The 27,738-nt window shown below is 42.4% G+C and overlaps 4 protein-coding genes across 11 annotated transcripts in view; 3 read left to right on the top strand and 1 right to left on the bottom strand.

Annotated features, from left to right (window-relative positions):
- LOC307178866 (uncharacterized protein) overlaps nucleotides 1–27,738 on the top strand; it is a 342,766-nt gene that overhangs the window by 111,469 nt on the left and 203,559 nt on the right. The window lies entirely within an intron of this gene.
- LOC307178861 (uncharacterized protein) overlaps nucleotides 1–27,738 on the top strand; it is a 389,700-nt gene that overhangs the window by 317,372 nt on the left and 44,590 nt on the right. The window lies entirely within an intron of this gene.
- Nucleotides 27–27,322, top strand: LOC307178855 (uncharacterized protein). 7 transcript variants are annotated; one of them, XM_079907447.1, is made up of 5 exons: nucleotides 59–84; nucleotides 758–900; nucleotides 2,722–2,811; nucleotides 9,607–9,733; nucleotides 21,580–27,322. In XM_079907447.1, exons 3-5 carry the CDS (start codon nucleotides 2,797–2,799, stop codon nucleotides 24,006–24,008), a joined length of 2,571 nt encoding a protein of 856 aa, XP_079763573.1. In that variant the 5' UTR covers nucleotides 59–84; nucleotides 758–900; nucleotides 2,722–2,796; the 3' UTR covers nucleotides 24,009–27,322. The 7 variants fall into 7 exon arrangements, with proteins under 7 accessions (XP_079763572.1, XP_079763577.1, XP_079763573.1 ...); XM_079907448.1 differs by having other exon boundaries at nucleotides 67–84; nucleotides 801–900; XM_079907446.1 differs by lacking the exon at nucleotides 758–900 and having other exon boundaries at nucleotides 27–84.
- LOC307178658 (acidic leucine-rich nuclear phosphoprotein 32 family member D-like) lies at nucleotides 4,591–5,641 on the bottom strand (the record flags this gene model as incomplete). The annotated part of the gene is made up of 1 exon (XM_079907037.1): nucleotides 4,591–5,641. One exon carries the CDS (start codon nucleotides 5,639–5,641, stop codon nucleotides 4,880–4,882), a length of 762 nt encoding a protein of 253 aa, XP_079763163.1. The 3' UTR covers nucleotides 4,591–4,879.

The following is a 27,738-nucleotide window of genomic DNA, read 5'->3' as shown; positions in this document are numbered from 1 at the left end:
CCTTCTGTGCCTGCGCAGTGTTCTACGAACGCGGAAGCGGAGAGACCAACCTGGGTCACCACGGAGAGCTGAAGTCACTCTTCGGTGCGTGAGTTTCTTCTTTCTACTGTATCTGCGCTTCGGACGCACCCCCCAATACATCCTCAGAGTGTGGGACTTACTGCGGAATTTTTTTGTTTTTTGTTTTGCGGTACGCAGGCCTCTCACTGCTGTAGCCTCTCCCGTTGCGGAGCACAGGCTCCAGACACGCAGGCTCAGCGGCCATGGCTCACGGGCCCAGCCGCTCCGCGGCATGTGGGATCTTCCCGGACCGGGGCACGAACCCGTGTCCCCTGCATCGGCAGGCGGACTCTCGACCACTGCGCCACCAGGGAAGCCCCTTACTGCGGAATTTTAAGTACTCGCCCCCGCCCTTACATCCTAAAGAAATTCACAGTGGGGGTCGTTTCCCTTTGGGGTTGAAATCGCTCTGAGGCCCGTCCCGGTCCTTGGGTTTTCGGCCTTCGGTCCACGTAGACACCGCCTTTCGCGCCGTTTTGCTGTTTGAAACCTTTTACTGTCTCCGCCTTCGGCCTGTAAAGCCCTCTTCCGCGAGGTGGATGCGCGTCCCCCAAGCCTCGGCCTCTGGAGGGCAGCGCTGGCCGCCCCGCTCCCAGAGAGGCCGCGTCCTCTTCCCGGTCCTGGGATTCTGGAGAGCCCGCCCTCTCCGGAGACCCCTCCCTACCTCCCCGCCCCTCTGTCCTCCGCTTCTCCTCAGGCCGGTCTTTCTGCGTGAACACCCAGTGTTCTTCGGTCCCTAGTTCGACTTATTTGGAGAATGGCCAACAGAGCAACATGGTGCTGGGAGAGAAAGCGGACAACTGGAGGCGAGAGCAGAGGAGGAGAGAGCAGGAAGGACACGTAGCCGTGTGGGGTGCCAGAGAGTGGAAGTCAAAGGGAAGGTGACAGGGATAGAAGGGGTGTAACCCGAGGACAGAGAGGGAGCAGAGATGGAGAAAGAGGAAGGAATATATGGAGGTTTTGGGCAATCAGAAAGGTTGAGGAGGAAGAACAAGAGAAATAACAAGTTGCAGAGTGCGGCAGGACGGGAGTGAGGGAAGAAATAGGCGGAGAGAAAGAGCAGTAGAGCAGAGGGGAATAAAAAGAGAGAATGAAATACAGAGATATATAAACGGAATGACATGGAAACACATAGTAGTGCAGGTAGAGGTGGGAAACTGGATCCAGATGGATGGTGAGTTGTTTGAATGTGGATGATTAAGGTGTAATATATTGATTTGCGGCTTTAGAATCGAATACAAATAAAACTTGTTTGTTTACATTATACAGATAAGGATGAGAAGTGCAGAACTCCTGTGCACAGGGCTTGTGCATTTTGTAATTATTTGTAACAGAAGATAACTTCCATTTGCAAGCCCTGTTCAGCCAGCGGGCAGTGACGTCACTCCGTTGTGGGTCACCCCCTTCCCTTTTCCTAACATGGGGTAGAGGACTATGGACAGGAATCGTACAGCGAGAAATGACTGACTCTGTCACTACATGGTGCCTTTTTTTTTTTTTAAATAAATTTATTTATTTATTTATTTTTGGCTGTGTTGGGTCTTCGTTGCTGTGCACAGGCTTTCTCATTACAATTTTAGTATATGTGCTGCTGAAGCGAGCACATGCACGGGCTTTCTCTAGTTGCGGTGAGCAGGGGCTACTCTTCGTCGCAGTGCGGGCTTCTCACTGCCGTGGCTTCTCTTGTTGCGGAGCACGGGCTCTAGGCGCACAGGCTTCAGTAGGTGTGGCACGTGGGCTCAGTAGTTGTGGCTCGCGGGCTCTAGAGCTCAGGCTCAGTAGTTGTGGCGCACGGGCTTAGTTGCTCCACAACATGTGGGATCTTCCCGGACCAGGGCTCGAACCCGTGCCCCCTGCATTGGCAGGCAGATTCTTAACCACTGCGCCACCAGGGAAGTCCTGAGAGTAAATCTTAAGTGTTCTCACCGCACAGACATGAAAAATGGTAATTGTGAGTTGATAGATATGTTAATTCCTTGATTGTGATAAATATTTCACACTGCATGTGCCTGTCAAATTATCACATCAAATGATCACACCATATATATGATATATACCATTTTCATTAGTCAGTTATACCTCAGTAAAGCTGGAAAAGACAGAGTGAGAGGTGTGCTGGGCTTGATTCCTCTGAGTGGTGCTTAACCCAGACTTCACATTAGATTGCTGATGCATTTTGCACATATGTTTTGTGTGCCCTGACCAGATATTCCCCTTCAAATAGTTGAGGTTTGGCCCAGCCTCAGTAATATTTAAAATTCCCTGGGTGATTCTGATTTGTATCCATTTGAGCATCATGGCTCCAGGTCCTCCCGTTCCTGAGGGCTGAGATCTGGGCTGAGGGTGAGGGCTCTGCTCTGCGTGGGGATGGACCAGGGCTGGTCTGTGACCTGCAGGGGATCGTCGGGTCCAGCTGAGGTGCCCGCTGCTGCTGGGTACGTGAGGGCCTCACCTGGAAGGGAGCCTGATCTGAAGGAAAGGGTGGGAAAACTGACTTGTTGGTCTCTGTGTGGGAATTACTGTCCTGAGTCCCTCCTGGGACAGTGGGTAGCAGAGGACCATCTGTTCCACATGCTGAGGGCTTCCCTGTGTGTGTGGTGGTGACTCAGGAAGGGGGTGTGTTGATTGTAAGCATTAAACAGCCTGTTTTCAACTTTCAAGGTCAACCTCTAAAGACTCACGTTGCCTGAGGAAGAAGCCCAGAAGAGGAGGGAGAGGAAAGAAAAGGAGTCAGAAATGGCTCTTTCTCAGGTAAAGTCATATTCTCAGTTGTTTCTTCTGTCTGTCCTTCCTGAAATGCCCTTCTTTGGGCTCGCTACTCTCTGACTCTGAGCCTGACACCTGTACATTCACACTCACCTGGGGGCTTCCCTCAGGGCCTGTCATCTCCACTTAGAGTCTCCACTAGGCATAGTCCTGGGCAGGGCTTCACACCCATGAGTTGGAGACACCGTGTCCGTGCTATTGGGCAGCAGGGATTGCTTAGGGGCCCCATCTGGATGTAACGTCCACCCTCTGTAAACAAGGATAAAGAAGCTGCACGTGGAAGTCACAGTAATATGTACAAATACCTGGTAAAACCTAGAACATAGACCAATAAGGGGAAATCAGTTCTGACTGTTTAGTACACTTGAAGCTAAATGAGTGTACTTCATTCAAAATCTTAATCATTGGGAATGGAATGGAAAGTTCAGAGACATCAGTGATAGATGGTGTTTTATTCCATCACTGATTTTAAACTATGAAATCAGCCTAAGTCTCTGACACGTAGAGATTCTTTAAATCATCTTCATCACCTTCATTCCTTCGGGGTTGTCTTTTCACACTACTCACTGTGTCCTTTGACACACAGAAGGTTTTTTAAGTTTGATGCAGGTAATGTTTCAGCTTCATTCTTTTACTGGTAGATACTCCATTTCCCAGCAGCATTTGTTGAAGACTGTCCTTTCCGCTTGTGTAGTCTTAGCATTCTTGTCAAAAAGTAGTTGGCGTATGTGCAGGGGTTTACTTTTGAATGTTCTGTTTTATTCTTTTTTTTTTTAATTTATGTATTTATTTTGGGGTTGCACTGGGTCTTCGTTGTGGCACTCGGGATCTTCATTGCAACATGTTTAGTTGTGGCATGTGGGATCTTTAGTTGTGGCATGCGTACTTCTTAGTTGCGGCATGCAGACTTCTTTGTTGTGGCATGCAAACTCTTAGTGTGGCATGCATGTGGGATCTAGTTCCTGGACCAGGGATCAAACCCTGCATTGGGAGCATGGAGTCTTAACTGCTGGACCACCAGAGAAATCCCTGGTTTATTTGTTTAAATATCTGTTTATGCCAATGCCATGCTATTTTGCTTTTTAATGTGTTTTGAAATCTAAAACAGCACGGCATCCATCTTTCTTCTTTTTCAAGAGTGTTTTGTCGACTTGGAATCCCTTAAAATCCCGTATGAATTCTAGCATTAAGTCTTCCAATTCATGAGTAGGGGATGTGTTTCTGTTTATTTTTTAGCAGAGTTTAGTAGTTTTCAGTGTACAAGTCTTTCACCTCTTTGGCTAAATTTACTACTAAGTGTTTTTTTGGTTGATGCTATAGTAAAAATGATTGTTTCCTTTCAGATTATTCATTTTGAGTGTATAGAAAAGCAGTGATTTTTTTTGTGTGTTGATTTTGTATCTTGCAACTTTTCTAATATCGTTTTTTATTTATAACATTTTTCTTGTGGTATCTTTATGGTTTTGTACATATAAGATCTTGTCATCTGCAAAAAAAAGATAATTTTACTTCTGTATTTTTCTTGCCTAATTGCTCTGGCTGGGTATTGCAGTACGTTGCTGAATAGTAGTGCAGAGAGTGTACATCTTTGCCTTCTTTCTGACCTTAGAGGAAAAGCGTTCATCTTTTACCATTGATTTTGATGTTAGCTGTGTGCTTTTTTCTTTTTTTTTAACAGACCCAAAATGTTAAGATTTTATTTACAAAGCTTCTTTGTCGTACAGAAAGTAAAAATGCTGTTACAATCTCAGTGTAACTGGCAGCCACGGACGGTTGGCTCACCAATCACAGCTATCCACGCTACAGCAAGAGTCTTACACGAAAACCTAACAACGCTTACAGTTCTGTTGGGGTGAAGTCCCCAAGCTTGGTGGTGGTGGATTTCCAAGAGGGACTAAATGGAGGAAGGTGAAATGTCACAGGAACTATTCTTTGGCTCTTTGGGTGGGTGGGTGTCCTGGGGTTTGTATCACCGCTACCTTTTTTTTTTTTTTTTTTCCAACAGCTACCAAATCCATGTGAGCAGTTCTTTTTTTGCAGGTTATTTGGGGTCTTAATCATCTTCTCCTAAATCATCTGTTTCTCTCTTCCTCTTTTCACCTTTCCCGCTTTGTTCCTCTTCTTCCTCCTCATCTTCATCCTCATCATCTTCATCAGCTTCTCCATCATGTCCACATTCTTCCTCCCCACTGACTTCGTCTTCATCCTCCCCTTCTACATCTTCATCTTCATCCTCTTGATCATCACACTCTTCTTCCTCACCGTCCTCCTCCTCCCCCTGGTCCTCATCTTCTCCTTCTTTATCGTCCTCTTCTTCATCCACACCATCCACCTCGGCATCTGAGTGAGCAGCTTCACTGTCCTCTCGGTCATAGCCATCCAGGTAGGTGAGCTGGGGCAGGAGCTTGAAGACACCCTCTCGGTAGTCATTCAGGTTAGTTACCTCACGGTTAAACAGATCCAGGCTCTTCAGACATTCCAAGTTCTTCAAAGGTTCCAGGGTACTGATATCTTTCAGTTTATTTCCACTTAAGTTTAGATGTGTAAGATTTGGACGTTTTTCTGCTAACATAGCCAGACCTCCAAAGATTCTGTTGTCACTGGGCTCAAGCTTTTTCGATTTAGGTCGTTTGGGGAGATTTGAAACTGAAATCAAGCCTACGTTTATAAAACTGAGGAACTCTAAGTTCACAAATTCAGCCATTAGGCCCTCAATTTTCCCATCATTTGATTTGCAGTTGTCCAGGACAAGTTCTCGAACAGCTGCCCGGGTCTGGTTCCTCAGCTCCAGGTGGATCCTCCTCTTCATGTCCATGTTTCTCTCTTCCCCCCTCTTCAAACTTAACTTTCCGTGGCGGGGGGCGTAGTGGGGAGAGGCGCCCCAGCCTGCGCAGCAAGAGGGTGGTCAGAAGGGGTCTGCTAGCAGCAGTGCCCGGCGGCGTGGTCCCGGGCAGCGGGTGGTGTGTGGGCAGCCGAGCAGAGTACCCGGAGCCAAGTTACTCATGGGAGCGGAGAGAAACTATGGAGGGAAAGGGGGGCTGGGGCGCAGCGCTGGTCTCACTACCGCCACCTCCGGCCGCAGCCCCGCACTATGATTAAACCGGCGACGCGGCGCGGGTGGCTCCGCTGGGCTCGCTGGGCTCGGTGGCCGCGGCGCACCAAGCACGGGGCGGGGAGAGGCACCTTGGCTATGTGCTTTTAATATTAGCTGTTATTATACTGAGGTAATTTACTGAGTGTTTTTATCTTTAAATGTCCTTGAATTTTGTCAAATGCTCTTTTGGCATCAGTTGAGATGATCATGTGTTATTTTTCATTCATTCTGTTAATGTGGTGTATTGATTGATTCTTTCTGTGCTGAATCATCCTTGCTTTGCAGGTTTTTGATTACTGCATCAATCTCTCTAGGTATGACTCTGTTCACATTTTTTATTTCTTCGTAATTAGATCTTTGTAGGGTGTTTTTCTGGGAATTTACCCATATCTTTTAGGTTATGTAATTTTTTGGCATAAAATTGTTCACAGTACTCTCTTTTAATAGTGATTAAAATTTTCTATGATTCAGTTACAGTTTTTCCTCTTTCATCTGTGATTTTAGTTAATTCAATATTTTCTTTTTTTTAGCCTAGCTGTCAAGTTGTTCATCCTTTCAAAAAACCAACTTTTGCTTTTTTGATTTTTATGTAGTTTTCCTATTTTATATTTCATTTATCTCTGGTCTTATCTTTATTACCTCTTTCGTTCTGATTTGAGATCTTTTCTCCTTTTTAAAAAAATTAGTTAATTAATTTTTGCCTTCGTTGGGTCTTCATTGCTGTGCACGGGCTTTCTCTAGATGCAGCAAGCGGGGGCTACTCTTCGTTGCAATGCGTAGGCTTCTCGTTGTGGTGGCTTCTCTTGTTGTGGAGCACGGGCTCTAGGCACGTGGGCTTCAGTAGTTGTGGTGCGTGGGCTCAGTAGTTGTGGCTTGCAGGCTCTAGAGCACAGGCCTGATAGTTGTGGCGCACGGGCTTAGCTGCTCTGCGGCATGTGGGGTCTTCCTGGACCAGGGCTCGAACCCGTATCCCCTGTATTGGCAGGCAGATTCTTAACTACTGCGCCACCAGGGAAGTCCCGGTACATTATATTTTATACTTCATTTTCGTCCAGATATTTTAAAAATTCCCTTGTCATTCCTTCTTTATCCTGTTGGTTGTTTAAGAAGGAGGTGATTAATTTCCAGATTTTATGGGTATTTGTTTTTCTTCTGTTATCTGTTTCTGTTTTCATTTCCGTGAGTTAGAGGAGATACTTTTTATTATTTCAATCTTCTTAAACTTCTTAAGATTTGGTTTGTGGCCTAACAAATTGTCTGTCATGGAGAATGTTTCATGTGTGCTTGACAAGGTTGTTTTCTGCTGTTATTGGATGGAGTGATCTCTATATATCCATTTGTTCCCATTGGTTTATAGTGTTGTTCAAGTCCTCTGTTTCCTTACTGATCTTCTGTTTGGTTCCATCCCTAAGTATAACCGGGGCATAGAAGTCTTATACTGTTACTGTACTATTACTGTCTATTTCTTGCTTCATTTCTGTCAATGTTTGCTTCATATATTTGGGAGCTCTAATATTAGATATATAAATATTTATAATTGTTATATTTTTTTGGTGAATTAACCCTTTTATCATTATATAATGTGTTTTGTCTCTTGTGACATTTTTTGTCTTTATTTTGTCTGATGTTATGTAGTTACCCCAGCTGTCTCTTTATCAGGGAATATCTTTTTCCCTCATGTCACTTTAATCCTATCCATGCCCTTAGATTTGTGATTTTTAACAGTTCTAGCGCTTTGACTCTCTCTCTCTGTTTCTCACTCTCACTCTCTATTTTTTCCTCCCTTTTTTTGTTTTCCTCCCTTTTATATCTTCTGCTTGCTCAGACATACTGTATAGTGGTGAATGGCAGGAGCCCTGACCAGCCCAGTTTTCTCTGCAGTAATTTCAGCGGAAATGCATCCAGCGTTTTCTTCTGATCATGACGTTTGATGAAATATTTTTGCTTAATAAGGTTTTCCCCCAATTTCATTTTTGTCATGGTTTTTAATTATGCAGTGATTTTTGGAAGTATTTAATACTGTGATAAATTTTTTTATCTTAATCTGTTAAATTTCTGTGTAACACTAATAAGAGATGGGAGATAAAGTATTCTATGTATTTTTTCATGTTTGTACCTTTTCTTTTTTTTAAAATTTTTAGCTGCGTCGGGACTTAGTTGAGGCTTGCGGGATCTTTCTTGCGGCACGCAGGCTTCTCTCACATTGTGGTATGCGGGCTTCAGAGCACGTGGGCTCTGTAGTTGTGGCGCAAGGGCTCCAGAGTGCGTGGACTGAGACACCTCTCATTTCAGTTAATTATGTGTTTACACATCAGTGCCTGAGTGCATGAATGTGGAAGTCCATGGCTTTTATAAAAGACATCATTTCATTAGTAAGTTTTATGTTTTTTAGCAGTTGAAATTATATCTTTTTTTTTTTTAAAGATTTATTATTTGTTTATTTTATTTTTGGTGTTGGGTCTTAGTTGCAGCACACGGGCTCGTCATTGTGGTGCATGGTCTTCTCTGGTTGTGGCGTGCGGGTTTTCTCTTCTCTAGTTCTGGTACGCGGTCTCCAGGGTGCATGGGGTCTGTAGTTGTGGTGTGAGGGTTCCAGAGCACATGGGCTCTGTAGTTTGCGGCACGCGGGCTCTATTTTAGGCGCGGGAGTGCTCACTAGTTGTGGCATGTGGGCTTAGTTGCCCTGCAGCATGTGGGATCTTATTTCCCTGACCAGGAATTGAACCCGCTTCCCCTGCATTGTAAGGCAGATTCTTTACCACTGTACCACCAGGGAAGTCCCTGAAATTATATCTTGAGTGTATTCCATGGCTTTAAATTTTTCCTACACTATCACATTAATGTTTTATAGTAGGAAGATTATTAATATCTTCAGTGTGTGAGAGTGTGTGTGTGTGTGTGTGTGTGTGTGTGTGTGTCTGTAGTGACCTTTTATGCAGTTCTATAAGTTAACCTTGAAATTGTCTCAAGTTTTCTCAGGGAACCCTCTGTCAGTGTACGTTTATCCTCTATCCGTCACTTAACTTTGATATTTTATGTTCCATTCTAAAGTCTGATTACCTGAGTTTTCGTTCTTGCAGTGCCATTTCCTAGCTGTTTGTTCTGAGGCAAGTTTCTTAGAGTGTCTTGGACACAGTTTACTCCTCTGAAAAATAAAAATGGGACTTTCTCTAATGACTATTATGTTGATAACAAGTTCATACATGTAAACCATTCAGAGTAATACTTAGCATATAGGAAGCATTCAGACACCTTTAGTCATTGCTCTTGGTATCATCATCATAATTTAAGATTTTGACTTTTCTTTAAAGCCACTGTGGACTTTGTCATCTCTGAAGACACCAGTTATACTGTAGCTCCTCTGAATATTGAATATCACTCAGTGTGTGAAACATAATATATAACACTTCTGCCTGGACATCCTGTTGTTGAATTTTATTTGTATGCATTTCATGTATTGTCCAAAAAAAGAAAAATCCATATTGAATGGAAGATATTATAATCTCTATGAAAAAGCATAAGAAATTAAAATTTGAGACCCATAATTTGCTCTAAATACATTCACATGGATCTGTCAGAATACATACTTCAACTGAATTGATCCTTACCCCTCTTTCCTCTTCTCATTTTGTGTGAAAATAAGGACTCTCCTCATGGCCCCTTGTTGAAATGTGTTTTCATTTCAGGAACAGTTGACCTTCAAGGATGTGGCCATTGAATTCTCTCAGGAGGAGTGGGAATGCCTGGACCCTGCTCAGAGGGCCTTGTACAGGGACGTGATGTTGGAGACCTACAAGAACCTGGTCTCCCTGGGTGAGGATAACTTCCCTCTAGACATTGGGATCTGCCCTTATGTATCTTTGCATTTTCCCTTCTGTACCTTTTGGGAGTCCCTGCATTGCTTCACTGAGCTCAAAGCCCTGTTGACTCAGACATGAAAAGCTTCATGGTGTAGTTTCAGGAGTTTAACGTTGTCCTTTCTTCTGGTGATCTGCCCACTTCATGATACACCAGGAGTTGTTCCAGAGCTTAAGTATTGATAAAGCCCAATTGGAAACTTAAAATATCTGATGCCCTATTTCATACCGCTGTTCTTTTGAGTCACTATCTTTTAAAAAAATAAATTTATTTATTTATTTTAATTTTTATTTTTGGCTGCGTTGGGTCTTCATTGCTGCACGTGGGCCTTCTCCAGTTGTGGCGAGCGAGGGCTACTCTTCATTGCAGGGCGCAGGCTTCTCATTGTGGCGGCTTCTCTTGTTGTGGAGCACAAGCTCTAGGTGTGCAGGCTTCAGTAGTTGTGGCTCACGGGTTCAGTAGTTGTGGTTCGCGGGCTCTAGAGTGCAGGCTCGGTAGTTGTGGCACAGGAGCTTAGTTGCTCCACGGCATGTGGGATCTTCTTGGACCAGGGTTCTAACCCGTGTCCCCTGCATTGGCAGGCAGATTCTTAACCACTGCACCACCAGGGAAGCCCTGAGTCACTACTTCTTGGAAGAAAGCCAGCTATCTGCATATTATTACTATTCTCTCTGCATTCAGAAGGAGGCAAGCAGTGAATGAATGAATTTGTGAAATATTTTTTGAGATCCATTTGTTGTGTGCTCACTCCTGTGCTGATCAAAGAGCTGGGATTCTGGAAAACCTACAACATATTATTTATTTTCTCTTTTCGGCAGTTATTTCTGTTCCTGACCTGAATATTATTTGCATTTTGGAGCAAGAGGAAGAGCCCTTGACTGTGAAGAGTGACATGAAAATAGCAAAAAAACAATGGCTGGGGATGTATCAAAAGTATGAACACAGGTCAGAACTCAGATGGGCAGAGAGGAAGCCACACCATTAATGGTGTTTGGAGAGCTCTTTAGGAAATTCTAAGTTTATTACTTATGAACTTTTCTCAGGGGAAATTTTTCTTCTCCCCAACATAGCACACTATCCTTCAACGTGTAAAATTCATCCTTTCACCTCCCTGTGGTGCTGCAGCTCCAGTAGAATCAAAGGCAAGGTCTTTATCGTGATCTACACTCTGCCGTCTGGGTCTTGTTGCTTGATTTGAGTAGCACGTGGTGAGCTGTTTCAAAGGAATCTGTTTCCCCCTTGGTCTCTTCTTCTATACTTGATTGCATGGGATTTTCAATTTTTAGTCCATATAGATAAGAGCTGAGGCCTCCATAGTCGAAACCCCTGGACCTGTCTCAGTTTGGTGTACTTGGAAGAACTAATTAAGTGATGGGAAAACAGTGGCTGCTCTTTGATTCCATCTGGCATCTCAGAACCTGCATGGATCTGTTTCAGGTCATGTCTGCCATTCAGATCCCTCAGCCATTTCTTCGTTTTTTGTTTTCGTTTTTCCTTTTTTTTTTTTTGGCTGTGCCGTGTGGCTTGCAGGATCCTAGTTCCCCAGTCAAGGATTGAACTTGGGCCCGTGGCAGTGAAAACCCGGAATCCTAACCAGTGAATCTGCCAGGGAATTCCCCCTCAGCCATTTCTTCTGTTCTGCTTTTGCCACATACTTTTGGGTGTGTGTAATGGGGAAATGGGTTGGATCTTCTGTAACTGTTACTTAGGAAAACTGTAAACAGTATGGACGAAGAGATTCTCTTTGATCCCCAGTCCCATATGGGGAGCACATATGAATCTCTGAGCTTGGCGACTATGGGTAGAGCCCATGGTCCCGTGTTAAAGTTCTATAATATCTGACCCCAATATATTGTATTTTTCTTGTTCTTTTACCTCTCTACTTAGTCTGGGAATGTAGACTCTTGTTGATGTCATATTTTCTTTAGTTTGCATGATTTTGCCTCTGAAATTGCTTTTAAAATACCCATTCTTAGGTATTTGATATTTCATCCTTTTGTTTGTTTGTTGCTGTGGTAAGCCGTCTTTAGGTGATGAATAACTTCACTCTCCTGTGGAGTGGGTTTACTTGGAAACATAGCATTCTTTTTTTTTAAATTAATTAATTTATTTATTTATTTTTGACTGTGTTCAGTCTTCGTTGCTGCATGTGGGCTTTCTCTAGTTGTGGCGAGCGGGGGCTATTCTTCGTTGTGGTATGCGGACTTCTGATTGCAGTGGCTTTTCTTGTTGCGGAGCACAGGCTCTAGGCGTGTGGGCTTCAGTAGTTGTGGCACGTGGGCTCAGTAGTTGTGGCTTGCGGGCTCTAGAGTGCAGGCTCAGTAGTTGTGGCGCATGGGCTTAGGTGCTCTGTGGCATGTGGGATCTTCCTGGACCAGGGCTCGAACCCGTGTCCCCTGCATTGACAGGTGGATTCTTAACCACTGCGCCATCAGTGAAGTCTGGAAACATAGCATTCTTGATGGAGATATGTTTACTAATTCGTCGCAATATTATTCTGCTACATACAGAAGCACCACTTGAAGCTATTCACTAGAGTAGTCAGCATGTCCTAGGATACTGAAATAGAAAGCATCACAGGAGCTTGTGGGGGGACTTCCCTGGTGGTCCAGTGGTTAAGACTTTGTGCTTCCAGTGAAGGGGGCGCAGGTTCAGTCCCCGGTCAGGGAACTAAGATCCCACATGCTGCATGGCTAGAAAAAAAAAAAAAACACAAAGAAACACTTGACTGATAAGTGTTTCCAGTTTTTTTTTTTCTGGTTTTGAGGAGTATCACAAAAGCGTGTCTCAAGAGCAACTGTGACAATGTTTTTCACATATACTAATCATCATCCCCTTGGAGCCTCAATAAATGGTATAGGAATTTCTCCTTGGGTCAACATTGTCCAAGTTCACATCCTCATATCTCTGGGTCTGTTGACTAAACTGTTCATTCCACAGTTTTCATACCCTGTATGTGTCATTGTTTATCCGACTTCAACAGATACTATTTTTTTTTTTTTTTTTTTGCGGTATGCGGGCCTCTCACTGTTGTGGCCTCTCCCGTTGCAGAGCACAGGCTCCGGACGCGCAGGCTCAGCGGCCATGGCTCACGGGCCCAGCCACTCTGTGGCATGTGGGATCTTCCCGGACCGGGGCACGAGCCCATGTCCCCTGCATCGGCAGGCGGACTCTCAACCACTGTGCCGCCAGGGAAGCCCAACAAATACTGCTTTGAAGCATCTTTTTGTGTGTGTGTGTGTGTGTGTGTGTGTGTTATTTTTAAATAATTTTTTTATTTTATTTTTGGCTGCGTTGGGTCTTCGTTGCTGCGCACGGGCTTTCTCTAGTTGAGGCAAGCGGGGGCTACTCTTCATTGTGGTGCGCAGGCTTCTCATTGCAGTGGCTTCTCTTGTTGCAGAGCAGTGGCTTCTCTTGTTGCAGAGCACTGGCTCTAGGTGCGCGGGCTTCAGTAGTTGTGGCTCACGGACTTAGTTGCTCCTCGGCATGTGGGATCTTCCTGGACCAGGTCTTGAACCCTTGTCCCCTTCATTGGCAGGTGGGTTCTTAACCACTGCGCCAACAGGGAAGCCCATTTTGAAGCATCTTAATGAGAGAGCTTATGAAGTTGAATGATGCCTTCAATGAAGTACTGTTTTTTCTTTTTTTAAAGTAAATTTTTACTTATTTATTTATTTTTGTCTGCGTTTGGTCTTCGTTGCTGCTTGCGGGCTTTGTCTAGTTGCGGTGAGGGGGGCTACTTTCATTGCGGTGCATGGGCTTCTCATTGTGGTGGCTTCTCGTTGCGGAGCACGGGCTCTAGGCACACGGGCTTCAGTAGTTGTGGCACATGGGCTCAGTAGTTGTGGCTCGTGGGCTTAGTTGCTCTGCGGCACGTGGGATCTTCCCGGACCAGGGATCAAACCCGTGTCCCCTGCATTGGCAAGCAGATTCTTAACCACTGTGCCACCAGGGAAGTCCCTCTATGCGTTATAAATGAACTTGACTTTTTATTTATTTAGTCAGCAGGTTTATATTTTTATGATATTCTCAGTGTTCTTGTTTTATTTTTGTAATGCGTGGGTGGTTGAATTGGGGAATGGCCCTTCATTGTGAAATTGGTGACCAGACTCTTACAGTTCTTCATATATTTTCAGTATTAACCCATTATCACATACATGAATTGCAAATATTTTCTACCCGTTCTGCAGATTGTCTTTTCACTGTACTGAGTGTGATTTGATGCACAATAGTTTGTAATTTTGATGTAGTCCAGTTTATCTGTTTTTACTTCCGTTTGCTCTGCTTTTGCAGTGGTATGTTCTCAATCATTGCTGTATCCAGTGCCATTAAGATTTTTTCCTATGTTTTCTTCTAGGAGTTTTATGCTTTTAGATTGTATGTTTAGATCTTTGTTCTATTTTTTAAAAATTATTTATTTATTTATTTGGCTGTGTTGGGTCTTAGTTGCAGCATGTGGTATCTTTGTTGTGTCATGTGGGATCTTTCGTTGTGGCACACAGGCTTCTCTCTAGTCGTGGCACGCGGGCTCAGTAGTTGCAGTGCGTGGAGTTAGTTGCCCCACGACATGTGGGATCTTAGTTCCCCGACCAGGGATCGAACCCACATCCCCTGCTTTGGAAGGTTTATTCTTAACCACTGGACCACCAGGGAAGTCCCTAGATCTTTGTTCTGTTTTGAGTTAATTTTTTACATGGGTTCATGCAGCAGTCCAGCTACATTCTTTTACATGTGGGTATCTGATTTTCTCAACATCTTTTTTTCAAGCGGCTGCTTTTCCCTCATTGAGGAATCTTGACACCTTTGTGGCACATCATTTGACTGTATATGCAAGAGTTTATTTCTGACGTCTTTTCCACTGGTGTTTCTGTCTGTCTTTATATTGGTACCATACCCTTACTATTAATTTTTCTTTTTAATAAATTTTGAAATAAGGAAGTATGAGACCTTCAACTTTGTTCTTTTCAAGGTTGTTTTTCCTATTCAGGGTCTCTTGAGATTCAGTGTATGTCCCAGGATGTAAGTGTTTATTTTTTCCAAAATTGATATTGTGGTTTTGCTAGGTATTGCTTTGAATCTCTTGATCATTTTGTTGGTATTGACGTAATGACAATATTGTCTTTCAGTCCATGAACTGGGGATATCTGCATTTACTTGTGTATTTTCTAATAATTTTCACCAACGATTTTAGTTACAGTGTACAAGTCTTTTTTATGTGGCTAAGGTTTTGCCTAAGTATTTTATTCTTTTTGATGCTATTTGAAATGGAAATGTTTTCTCAATTTTCTTTCTAATTGTTCATCATTAACATATAGAATACAATTTTTACATGTTGACTTTATATCTTCCAATTTTTCTGAATTCATTAGTTACTTATATCAGGATTTTTTTGTGGAATCTCATGTTTTTTCTACATATTAGATTATGTCATCTCTAAACAGACATAATTTTCTTCTCCTTTCTCTAATTGGATACCTTTTATTTTGTTTTCTTGCCCATTTGTCTGGCTGGGACTCCAGCTATGTGTTTAATAGAAATAGTGAGAGCAGGTATCTTGTCTTGTTCCTGATCTGAGAGAAAAAGCTTTCAGTCTTTCCCCATTGTGTATGATGTTAGCTGTGGGCTTTTTATATTAGTCTTTTACTGTGTTACTGTATTTATTTCTATTCCTACTCTATTGAGTGTGTTTATTATGAAAGGCTGTTAACTAGTCAAATGCTTTTCTGCATCAGTTGAGATAATCATGTAGTGTATTTTCTTATATTTAATGTGCAGTTTTACATTGAAAGATTTCATTTGTTGGAGCATCCTTGCATTCCAAGAATATATCCTCCTTGGTTGTACTGTATAATCCTTTTGTAGTACTGTTAAATTTCATTTACTCTTGTTTGATTGATGAGTTTTGCATCAATATTAAGATTTATTTATTTTATATTTTAGTTTTGGCTGCGTTGGGTCTTCATTGCTGCGTGCAGGCTTTCTCTAGTTGCGGCGGTGGAGGCTGCTCTTCGATGTGGTGCTCGAGCTTCTCATTGTGGCTTCTCTTGTTGCAGAGCACGGGCTCTAGGTGCATGGGCTTCAGCAGTTGTGGCATGCGGGCTCAGTAGTTGTGGCTCGCAGGCTCTAGAGTGCAGGCTCAGTAGTTGTGGTGCACGGGCTTAGTTGCTCCGTGGCATGTAGGATCTTCCTGGACCAGGGCTCGAACCTGTGTCCCCTGCATTGGCAGGAGGATTCTTAAACACTGCGCCACCAGGGAAGTACAGTTTTGGACTGACTTTGATTTTAGAGTAATTCTAGCCTCATAATGAGTTTTGAAGTGTTTCCTGTTCAAATTTTGGGGAAGAGTTTGAAGAAGCTTGATCTTAATTCTTTTAAGATTTTGGGTAGAATTCAGTAGTGACGCTATCTAGCTTTCCTTTGGATTTTCTCTCTTTCTTTTTTTTTTTCTGGCTGCACCATGCGGCATGTGGAATCTTAATTCCATAATCAGGGATCAAACCTTGACCTGCAGTGGAAGCACGGAGTCTTAACCACTGGAGCACCAGGGTTTTTTTTTTTTTGCGGTATGCGGGCCTCTCACTGCTGTGGTCTCTCCCGCCGCGGAGCACAGGCTCCGGACACGCAGGCTCAGTGGCCATGGCTCACGGGCCCAGCCGCTCCGCGGCATGCGGGATCCTCCCAGACTGGGGCACGAACCCGCGTCCCCTGCACCGGCAGGCGGACTCCCAACCACTGCGCCACCAGGGAAGCCCTCTCCTTTGATTTTGATCAGTGATTTTTGGTTAGTGACTCAGTCTCCTTACAAGGAATGGGTTTGTTCAGATTTTTTATTTCTTCATGACTCTATTGATAGGTGTGTGTCTCTGGGAATTCATTCAGATTTTGCAATATTTAGGCATAGAATTATTCTTGGTATTCTAATTTTTTTTTTATTTCTGTGGAATCAATTGTAATGCCCCCACTTTCATTTTTTATTTTAGTTATTCGGTCTTCTCTCTTTTTGGTTAGTTAATCTACTTAAGGGTTTATTATGTCTATCTGATCAAAGAACCAACTTTTAATATTGTGATTTTCTGTAGTTTTTTATTCTTTTTGTATATCTCTTAATTTAATTTTTTTTCTTTCTAGCTTTGACTCTGTTTCCTATGGTCTTTTTTTCTTTTTCTTTTCATTTTTAAAATTATTTTTATTCACGTGATAAACCACTATCTTTTATGTGCATTCCTTTGTATTTTTTTTTTCAAGCTTTAAGATACAATCAACATATAATATTGTGTAAGTTAAGTGTAATGATTTGCTACACGTTTATATTTTGAAAAGATTACCAGGTATGTTTGTTAAAACATCCATTAACTCACATAAGTACAATTTTGTTTGTGTGGTGAGAACATTAGCAGGTTACTGTCTTAACAACGTTCAAGTATATAATACAGTATTAATAATCATAGTCAGCATGCTGTATGTTAGATCCCCAGAACTAATTCATCTTGACTAACATCTCCCCATCTCTGCTATGCCCCAGCCTTTGGTAATCACTATTTTACTTTCTGTTTGTGTTTGGCTTTTTTTCCCCCCAACTATAAGTGAGATTATTCTTTATTTGTTTTTCTCTCAGACTTATTTTACTTAGCATAATCCCTTCAAATGCTCTCCACGTTGGTACAGATAGCAGGATTTCATTCTTTCTTATGGCTGAATAATATCTCATTTTCTATAGAAATGAGATTTTTTTTAATGCATTCATTAGTTGGACACTTAGGTAGTTTCCATACCCTGGCTATGGCTTATACTGCTTTAATGAACATAGGAATGCAGATACCTCTGTGTGATAGGGATGACTTCATTTCTTTTCGGTATATACCCACATGTGGAATAACTGTTATGTGGTGCTTTAAAAAAAATATTTTGACTGTAATTAGTTTTTTCCAGTGACTAAAACGAATTATAATCTTCTGATAGTACCGTAGGGTTCTCTTTAATCCACAACCTTACTAACACTCATACCTCTTGGGTTTTTTGTTTTTGTTTTTTTTTTTGGCTGCTGGACCACCAGGGAATTCCCCCTCTTTTGTCTTTTTGATAATAGCCATTCTAAAGGTGTGAAGTGATATCTCCTTGAGGGTTTGATTTGCATTTTCTCCTAAAGGAGGAGCTGGGAACTGGGAAACTTTCTCCTGTTTATTCTCACCTTATTGTGCCTTGGAGGGATTGAGTCAAAAAATCATGATTACACTTTTTGGTTCTGTGTTTTGAGTGTAGGCATTTCTTTGGGTGTTTCAGCTTCTCACCTGGTTCTTGGAGTTATTCCAAAGGATTTTGTTGGGAATTCCCTGGTGGTCCAGTCTTTAAGGCTCTGTGCTTTCACTGCTGAGGGCAACGTTCAGTCCCTGGTCAGGGAACTAAGATCCTGCCAGCCATGTGGTGCAGCCAAAAAAACACCAAACCAAACCAAAACAAAACCCACAAAGATTTTTGTTCTTGTTGTATATTGTTGTTAATTCAGTGTCTCCATGGGCTAAGTGCCTGGAGTTTACTGGTCTATCTTGCCAACATCGTTTTTCATGTCTTTTTTTTTTTTTCATGTCTTTTTTATGGCAGAGATTGTGTTAAGAGATCCAGTGCTATGATTTCCAGTAATTAGAGCAGGACAGCAAAAGGAACACTGTTGTTTTTAACACCAAATAAGGAGTCTTAGTCTAAAAAGTTGATATGACAAATTGTTAAAATTTTTACAATGTTAGGTAATTAATAATTTAGTTAATAATATTCGCGGGCTTTCTCTAGTTGTGGTGAGTGGGGGCTAACTCTTCGTTGCGGTGCGCGGGCTTCTCATTGCAGTGGCTTCTCTTGTGGAGCACGGGCTTCAGTAGTTGTGGCACGTGGGCTTCAGTAGTTGTGGCACACGGGCTTCAGTAGTTGTGGCTCACGGGCTCTAGAGCACAGGCTCAGTAGTTGTGGCTCACGGGCTTAGTTACTCCTTGGCATGTGGGATCTGCCCAGATCAGGGCTTAAACCCATGTCCCCTGCGTTGGCAGGCGGATTCTTGACCACTGTGCAACCAGGGAAGTCCCCCTTTTTTTTTTTTTAACTAATATGATCACATCTTAAAATGCTCATACCTTGGGAAACACCTCCTGTTATCTTTGTTTCTTGAAACAGACTGTCTGCCCACCCAGCTAGGAGATTATCATTGTGAACTCTTGTCTCCCTGCTTTGCTATACTGTAAGGTTTCATTCTATCTGCAAGAAAATGTGCAGAATAAACTTATCTATCTCCTTTTGATGGCCATTTCCTATGTTTTCCTTCCAAATCCTGCTTCTTACATTCTTGGATGTATCTCCGGTAATGTCTGTGTATTTTTCTCTCTCTTTTTTGGGGAGGGGTTTTGTTGCTAAGCACGGACTTTCTCTAGTTGCAGTGATCAGGGCTACTCTTCGTTGCAGTGCACAGGCTTCTCATTGCAGTGGCTTCTCGTAGCGAAGCACAGGCTCTAGGTGCGCGGGCTTCAGTAATTGTGGCACGTGTGCTCAGTAGTTGCAGTTTGTGGGCTCCAGAGCGCAGGCTCAGTAGTTGTGGCGCACAGGCTTAGTTGCTCCATGGCATGTGGGATCTTCCCGGACCAGGGCTGAACCCATGTCCCCTGCATTGGCAGGCGGATTCTTAACCACTGAGCCAGCAGAGAAACCCGTGTTTTTCTCTTGAATATATATTCCTGGAAATGGAACTCATGGATATTAAAATTGGTACATTTCATACCAGATATTGCTAGAGATAAAAACCTGCTTTCTCTTTACAATATCACACTCTCTCCGTTGTAAACTTTCTTTTGCTTTTGTTGCATGCCCATGGCATAAGCCCCGTGGTTAAAAACGAGATGGTACAGTACTACTTGCTAAACCAGTTCTTCTTTTCTTCTCCATTCAGTATTCTCATTGCCCTGGTACAGTTACATTCCCACAGTTTAGAGAGCACAAGCTGTGTTCCCACACGTCCATTACTCCTTGTCCTCCATTCTTGGCCTTCCCAGTTCTGACCTTTCCTCACATGGTCGCTTGATGTGGATGGAATACACTGTTATTTGCTAGCATGTTTGGTTTTTTCTTCTGAACTCCCTAATTCCCAGAGCCTTTTTTCACCCATCCCACTGTCTTCCCACACTTTTCACATTGTAAAAAATCATGTGTATTCCTACAGTGAATTAATTTCACTAGGTAGGACCTTAATTTATATGTGCAGAGGTGGTGCCTGCGAAACCATTTCCAGGAAGGAAGGCTGAGTAATGCTATATACAGCTCACCCTTGAAGTTTTCTTTCTGAACTCTTGGTATTCATATCCTGTATCTCTCACTTACTTTCTGTGTAAATTGGTTTCATGTACATGAACCCTGTGAGTCTGATGCCCTTATTTGAAAAATTGGGCTTAGAATATTTCATGTTTCACAGTAAAGATTTGAAGGTTACTTTTAAAAAATACTAACTTTCATGTTTATTGTGAGCTATCTGTTTGTCTACATTATAACTTGGATGTTTTTATTTGTAATTGATCCCAACAACATTGTCTGTGATCCTAGTTAATAAATTTTCAGGGCTTCCCTGGCGGCTCAGTGGTTAAGAATCCACCTGCCAATGCAGGGGGACACAGGTTAGAGCCCTGATCCAGGAAGATCCCACATGCTGCAGAGCAACTAAGCCCGTGCACCACAACTACTGAGCCTGTGCTTTAGAGCTCACGAGCCCAACTACTGAAGCCTGTGCACCTAGAGCCCATGCTCTGCAACGAGAGAAGCCACCGCAATGAGAAACCCGTGCACGCACCACAACGAAGAGTAGCCCCTGCTCACCACAACTAGAGAAAGCCTGCGTGCAGCAACAAAGACACAACGCAGACAAAAATAAATCAATAAAGTAAATAAATATTAAAAATAAATAAATTTTCAATGCACACTGTATTACATACACTTTGGGGCCAATAATTTAAGGTAACTGCCTAGATAGGCCATAGCTCAATGCTATCTGGTTTTCAATACTAAACTGCCATTTGCTTACATTATCCCTCAGGTAAGCTTGTTTTGGATTATTTACCATTACAACGCATTGTCGGTTCTTCAGCATTTACTTACGTACAAATATGCAGAAATTTCGTACAATATAATACTTTTTTCTCCTCAGTTACAAGACCGCAGTGGGATTCCCTGGCAGTTCAGTGGTTAGGACTCAGCGCTTTCACTGCCATGGGCCCAGGTTTGACCCCTGGTTGGGGAACTAAGACCCTACAAGCCACTTGGTGTGGCCAAAAAAAAAAAAAAAAAAAAAAGACAGCAGTATGCTTACTGCCAATTACTGTGCTTTGGGGTCATGGTGGGAAAATGCCCTTTTTTTGAGAGCTAATACAAGTTTGTACAGCATTAGGGTTTTTGTCATAGGGTGTTTTGGAACTAGGCTACCCTAAAATTATTATTTTTTAATTTTTTTTATTTTTCTCAGTTATATATCCTTATTTTGTTATTAACGTGTAGTTGATTTACAATATTATATAAGTTTCGAGTGTACAGCATAGCGATTCACAACTTTTAAACGTTATACCCCACCTAAGATTACTTTGAAATACATGTTATCGCTTTCTTTCGTAAGGGATCATATTTCTTTACTGTTCCTTAAATTTTGAACATTTTGTTTGGGAAGCTTTATTACTCTGTTCAGGATAAGTATTATTTTTGGTTTAATATCATGTTATCAACAAGAAATGACTTTGTTCTGGACTATAATTAATAGGATTCCTATGGTTCTTTATATCTTGTAGATATCTGTCATATATATGTAATGAAGAAATTACAACCTAAAGTGAACAGTGATGGAGGAGAAATATTCCAAACAGTGATGTTGGAAACATGTGAAAGCCGTGAAATAAGAGATTTTTACTTCAAGGAAATCCAGGAAAATATGCATGTCTTTGAGTATCAGTGGAGAGATGAAAGAAATTGCAAAGGAATGCCTATAACCTGTAAAGAAAATCTCACTTATAAAAGTAATCAACATTGGAAAAGGGATGCAGGTAACAAGCCTGTTGAAAATAGGCTTGGATCAAGCTTTCGGGATAAACTGCTGATATATCAAACTGAAGGGAAAATTTATGAATGTAATCAAGCTGTGAAGTCTGCCAACAGTAGAGGCTTATTTTCAATACTTGAAAGAATTACTCCTAGTGTCCAGGCCAACATTTCTAATATATATGGGAATGATCTTATCCATCTTTCAGGACTGGCACAGGAACAGAAAGCATACAAGGGAAAACCTTACAAATGTCGTCAGTTTGGCAAAATGTTTCGTCGGGGCTCATACCTCACTAGACATCAGATAATCCACACAGGAAAGAAATCATACAGATGTGATGTATGTGGCAAAGTCTTTCGTCGAAGTTCACACCTTGCAAGTCATCGGACAATTCATACTGGAGAGAAACCTTACAAATGTAATGAGTGTGGCAAGCTCTTTAGTCAAAAAGCACACCTTGGAAGTCATCAGCGAATTCATAGTGGAGAGAAACCTTACACATGTAATGAGTGTGGCAGAGCCTTTACTCTTCGCTCAAATCTCATCAGACATCAGAAAATTCATACAGGAAAGAAATTATATAGATGTGATATATGTGACAAAGTCTTTAGTCGAAATTCACACTTTGCAAATCATCAGAGACGTCATACTGAAGAGAAACCTTACAAATGCAGTGAGTGTGGCAAGGTCTTTACTCAAAATTCACATCTTACAAGACATCAGAGAATTCATAGTGGAGAGAAACCTTACACATGTAGTGAGTGTGGCAAAACCTTTAATTTTCACTCAAACCTCATTAAACATCAGAAAATTCATATAGGAAAGAAATTATATAAATGTGATGTATGTGGCAAAGTCTTTATTAGAAATTCACACTTTGCACGTCATCAGACAATTCATACTGGAGAGAAACCTTACAAATGCAATGAGTGTGGCAAGGTCTTTAGTCAAAATTCACATCTTACAAGACATCAGAGAATTCATAGTGGAGAGAAACCTTACACATGTAATGAGTGTGGCAAAGCTTTTAGCCAAAGTTCAAGCCTGGTTGACCATCAGAAAAGTCATTCTGGAGAGAAACCATATAAGTGTTTTGAATGTGGCAAGGCCTTTAAGCAATGGTATTACATCAAGATTCACCGAAGAATTCACACTGGAGAGAAACCGTACAAATGTGACGTGTGTGGCAAAGCCTATATCGCTCTTTCAAGCCTAACTAATCATCAGGTAATCCATACTGGAGAGAGACCTTACCAATGTAACGAATGTGGGAAGTCATTTAGGCAACAGTCTGAAATCAGGATTCACCAAAGAATTCACGATGCAGAGAACCCTTTCAAGTGTAATGAATGTGGCAAAGCCTTTACTCAGCGTTCAACTCTCACTACACATCAGATAATCCATAAAAGAGAGAAACCATATAAGTGTGATGTATGTGGAAAGGTCTTTAGTCAAAAATCACACTTTAAAATCCATCAGAGAATTCATTCTGGGGAGAAGCCATACAAGTGTCATGAGTGTGACAAAGCGTTTATCGTGCGTTCGAGCCTCACTTCCCATCAGGTAATCCATACAGGAGAGACAGAACATAAATGTGACGTGTGTGGCAAGGGCTTCAGTCAAAATTCACACCTCGTGACTCACTGTAGAGTTCACACTGGAGAGAAGCCTTACAAATGTAATGTGTGCAGCAAAGCATTTAGTGTGCGATCAGGCTTAACTTCCCATCAGGTAATCCATACAGGAGAGAAGCCACATAAATGTAATGTATGTGGCAGGGGCTTCAGACAGACTTATCACCTGGTGAATCACCAGAGGACTCATACAGGAGAAAAGCCTTTCAAATGTAACGAATGTGGCAAAACATTTAGCGTGCAGTCAACCTTAACTTCCCATCAGGTCATCCATACGGGAGAGAAACCACATAAATGCGCCGTGTGTGGCAAGGGCTTCAGACAAAGTTCACAACTCGTGACTCACCGTAGGATTCATACTGGAGAGAAACCTTACAAATGTAACGAGTGTAACAAAGCATTTAGTATGCGATCAACCTTAACTTCCCATCAGGTAATCCATACAGGAGAGAAACCATTTAAATGTGAAGTATGTGCAAAATTCTTCAGTTACAGGTCTCACCTTGTGTATCATCGGAGAATTCATACTGGAGAGAAAACTTAACAGATGACTTGATTGTGGCAAAGTCTTTATTTTGCGTTCAGGCCTTTCTTACCATCAGGTAATCCACACCGGTGAGAGACATTACAAATGTAATCAGTGTTGCAAGGCTTTTAGAAGGTGTTCCCTCCTTAGGCTTCATGAGAAAATTCATACTCAGTAGAAGCTGTATAAATGTATTGCGTGTGTCAAGGCTTTTAGAGAATGGTTTGACCTTTGACCTATAAAGAATTCATTCTGGAGAGAAACCTTACAAATGATATGAGTGTGTAAAACCCTTACTCGGGTCACATTTCACCAGTCATCAGGTAATCCGTCCTGGACAAAACCTTACACGTTTACTGAATGTGGCAAGGCTTTTTAGGTATTGCCTACACTCGGGGTTCACCAAATACTTTGTACTTACAAATGCAAGGAGTGTGGCAAAGTTTTGAGTTATTGCTTACTTTCAGGATACATAAGAATATATGTCTTGGAGACAAACCACACAAATCTAATGTGCATAGCAAGGATTTTATCCAGACATAAAAGGGGGAACATACTGGAGCAATAGTTTACAAATGCAGCGGGAGTGGCAACAGTTTTACCTTGAGTTCAAGTATTATACAACAACTGAGAGTCCATATTGAGGAGAAGCCGTATAGATGTATGGACAGAGGTTTATCCAGGCCTCACACTGCACTAGACTTGAAAATATACATCTTCCAGAAAAACCGTACAAAAGTAATGTGCAGGCTAAGGCTTTACTCAAAGACCAAAACTGTGGAACGTAAGAGGAGTTATAAGGCTTCCCTGGTGGCACAGTGGTTAAGAACCCGTCTGCCAATGCAGGGGATACGGGTTCAAGCCCTGGTCTGGGAAGATCCCACATGCCGCAGAGCAGCTAAGCCTATGCACCGTGACTACTCAGCCTGCGCTCTGGAGCCCGTGAAACAACTACTGAGTCTGTGTGCCACAACTGCTGAAGGCCACGTGCCTAGAGCCCATGCTCTGCAATATGAGAAGCCACAACAAGGAGAAGACCGGGAACTGCAACCAAGGGTGAACCCCACTTGCCACAACTAGAGAAAGCCCCTGTGCAGCAATGAAGACCAATGAAGACCCAACCCAGCCAGATAAGTAAATAAATAAAACTTTATTTAAAAAAAAGAATCCGTCTGCCAGTGCAGGAGACATGGGTTCGAGCCCCGGTCCAGGAATATCCCGCATGCCGCGGAGCAACTAAGCCCATGCGCCACGACTACTGAGCCTGCACTCTAAAGCCCGCGAGCCACAACTACTGAGTCCTTGTGCCACAACTGCTGAAGCCCGTGGACCTAGAGGACGTGCTCTGCAACAAGAGAAGCCACTGCAATGAGAAGCCTGTGCACCGCAACAAAGATCCAAAGCAGCCAAAAAGGAAAAAAAAAGTTATATTGAAGAGCAACCTTACAAATGTAATGACTGTTGTACAGTTTTTTTAATCAAGTATTCACATCTTTGGCGTAATGAGTGAATTCATGCAAGACAGAAACTATACAGATATATTAAACATGGAAATACCTTTAAGAAACAGTGTGTTCTTAAGATTCACCAAAGAACTCGTGTTGGGGAGAATCCTTACAAATGTAACGTGTAAATTTTTTGGCCAATTCTTACAACACGCCATACATCCAATAATCCATACTAGGAATAACTAAGTCTTTACTTCTCTGAGATTAACCTGAGATGTTACATACTACAGAATAATTACAAGTCACAAAATATTAAAACTTATGTATATCACTGCAGCAAGGACATGTGGAAATGGCCCTTCTGTTCTAATAAAATGTAGAGTATTTCATTTGAGTATTCTTGAAAAGGCTGCATTGCTACTTTATGAATTTCAAGCTAAGATTTGAAGTCTTTTGATTTTATACCTTTCTTACAGGAATTTCCTGATGGTCTCTGGGATGGAGTCAAGACGAAGGGGCCAAATTCACTAGGTGTGGTTCATTCATATCCACCTTTCCTGGAAAAACAATACTAAAGGACTTCCCTGGTGGTCCAGTGGTAAAGAATCTGCCTTCCGGGCTTCCCTGGTGGTGCAGTGGTTGAGAGTCTGCCTGCTGTTGCAGGGGACACGGGTTCATGCCCCGGTCCAGGAGGATACCACATGCCACGGAGCGGCTGGCCCCGTGAGCCATGGCCGCTGAGCCTGCGCATCCGGAGCCTGTGCTCTGCAACGAGAGAAGCCACAACAGTGAGAGGCCCGCATACCGCAAAAAAAAAGAAAGAATCCGCCTTCCAATGCAGGGGATGTGGGTTAGTCCTTGGTCAGGGAACTAAGATCCCACATGCTGTGGGGAAACTAGCCCACGCACTGCAACTACTGAGCTTGCGCTTCTCAACTAGAGAGCCTGCGTGCCACAAACTACATATCCCATGTGCCCTGGAGCATGCGTGCCACAACTAGAGAAGAGAAAACCCTCATGCCACAACTAGAGAGAAGCCCACCTGCCACAACAAAGACCCAGTCTGCTGCAATGAAAGATCCCGCATGCCTCAATAAAGATCCCATGTGCCACAACTAAGACCCGACCTAGCCAAAAAGAAAAAAGAAAATACTGAGTTACATAACAATATTGAATGAATTAGAATCAGGGAATGGCAGAGAATAATGTAAACCTATGATATCAGTTATCATGCTTATGTTCAAGGTGCCCATCCATAGCTAGTGGGTTATAGTACAGAATGTTCTTCCAACCGACAATGAACAGACCAAGCATTAAGGACTGGACTTTTCATGGGAGGAGAGTCACAGGTTACTAGGACTCGTTATTTGTTAGAAATAATGCACTGGAAATGGTGGTTACGTTCTCCACTGAATGGCAATGGTTAATGAAAAATTAGTCTTTTTTTTCAGTAAATTTATTTTTGGCTGCCTTGGGTCTTCATTACTGCACATGGGCTTTCTCTAGTTGTGGCAAGCAGGGGCTACTCTTTGTTGTGGTGTGCAGGCTTCTCATTACAGAGCATGGGCTCTGGAGCACAGGCTCAGTAGTTGTGGCGCACAGGCTTAAGTTGCTGTGCGGCATGTGGGATATTCCAGAACCAGGGCTTGAACCCCTGTCCCCTGCATTGGCAGGTGGATTCTTAACCACTGCGCCACCAGGGAAGTCTGAAAAGTTAGTCTTATTCTTGGAAATTGAATAAAGAGCGGTTAACCAAGAGTGGAATTTAGTCAGAAGAAACCAAATAGTATTTGTAGTTATATGATTCACATTTAATTGCTGCTGCTGTTTTATTCAGAATGTATCATAGGTCTCTTATTTAATAAATCACTTTTTTTAAAACCACGGATTAATCATGTTCTTTCTACCAACACAGTTTTACCCCACCTCAGTAATATATTACAGAAACTGAGAATGCACTATTAGGCTCTCAGGGCTGAAAATGTATCTGTAACAATTTCTTTCAATGAAGGAATCAAGCAGCATACTTGGGGAGATTACATACTCATAATTTGTACTTGAGTTATTCTCTCCACACTCTATTCCAGAATATTTGGATGGCTATAGTGAAAATACCATAGCAGTGCATTTTAGAGGCTGACTTCCATTAATGTGCAAAAATGGAACCGAGTAAATTTAAAGATCTAATTGGCTAGGACTTCCCTACTAGTCCAGTGGTTAAGAATCTGCCTTCCAACGCAGAGGACGCGGGTTCAATCCCTGGTCGGGGAACCAAGATCCCAGGTGCCGCAGGGCAACTA

The sequence above is a fragment of the Stenella coeruleoalba genome (assembly GCF_951394435.1).
Source record: "Stenella coeruleoalba genome assembly, chromosome: 20".
In the NCBI taxonomy this organism is placed as follows: domain Eukaryota; kingdom Metazoa; phylum Chordata; class Mammalia; order Artiodactyla; family Delphinidae; genus Stenella; species Stenella coeruleoalba.
This window is presented reverse-complemented; position numbering and strand designations above follow the sequence as displayed.

What these genes read in the sequence shown, in the direction of transcription:
- LOC307178855 (XM_079907446.1), top strand. An exon ending in CAAGAACCTGGTCTCCCTGG is followed by an intron (nt 9,734 to 21,579) that starts GTGAGGATAACT and finishes TATATCTTGTAG; the next exon opens with ATATCTGTCATATATATGTA.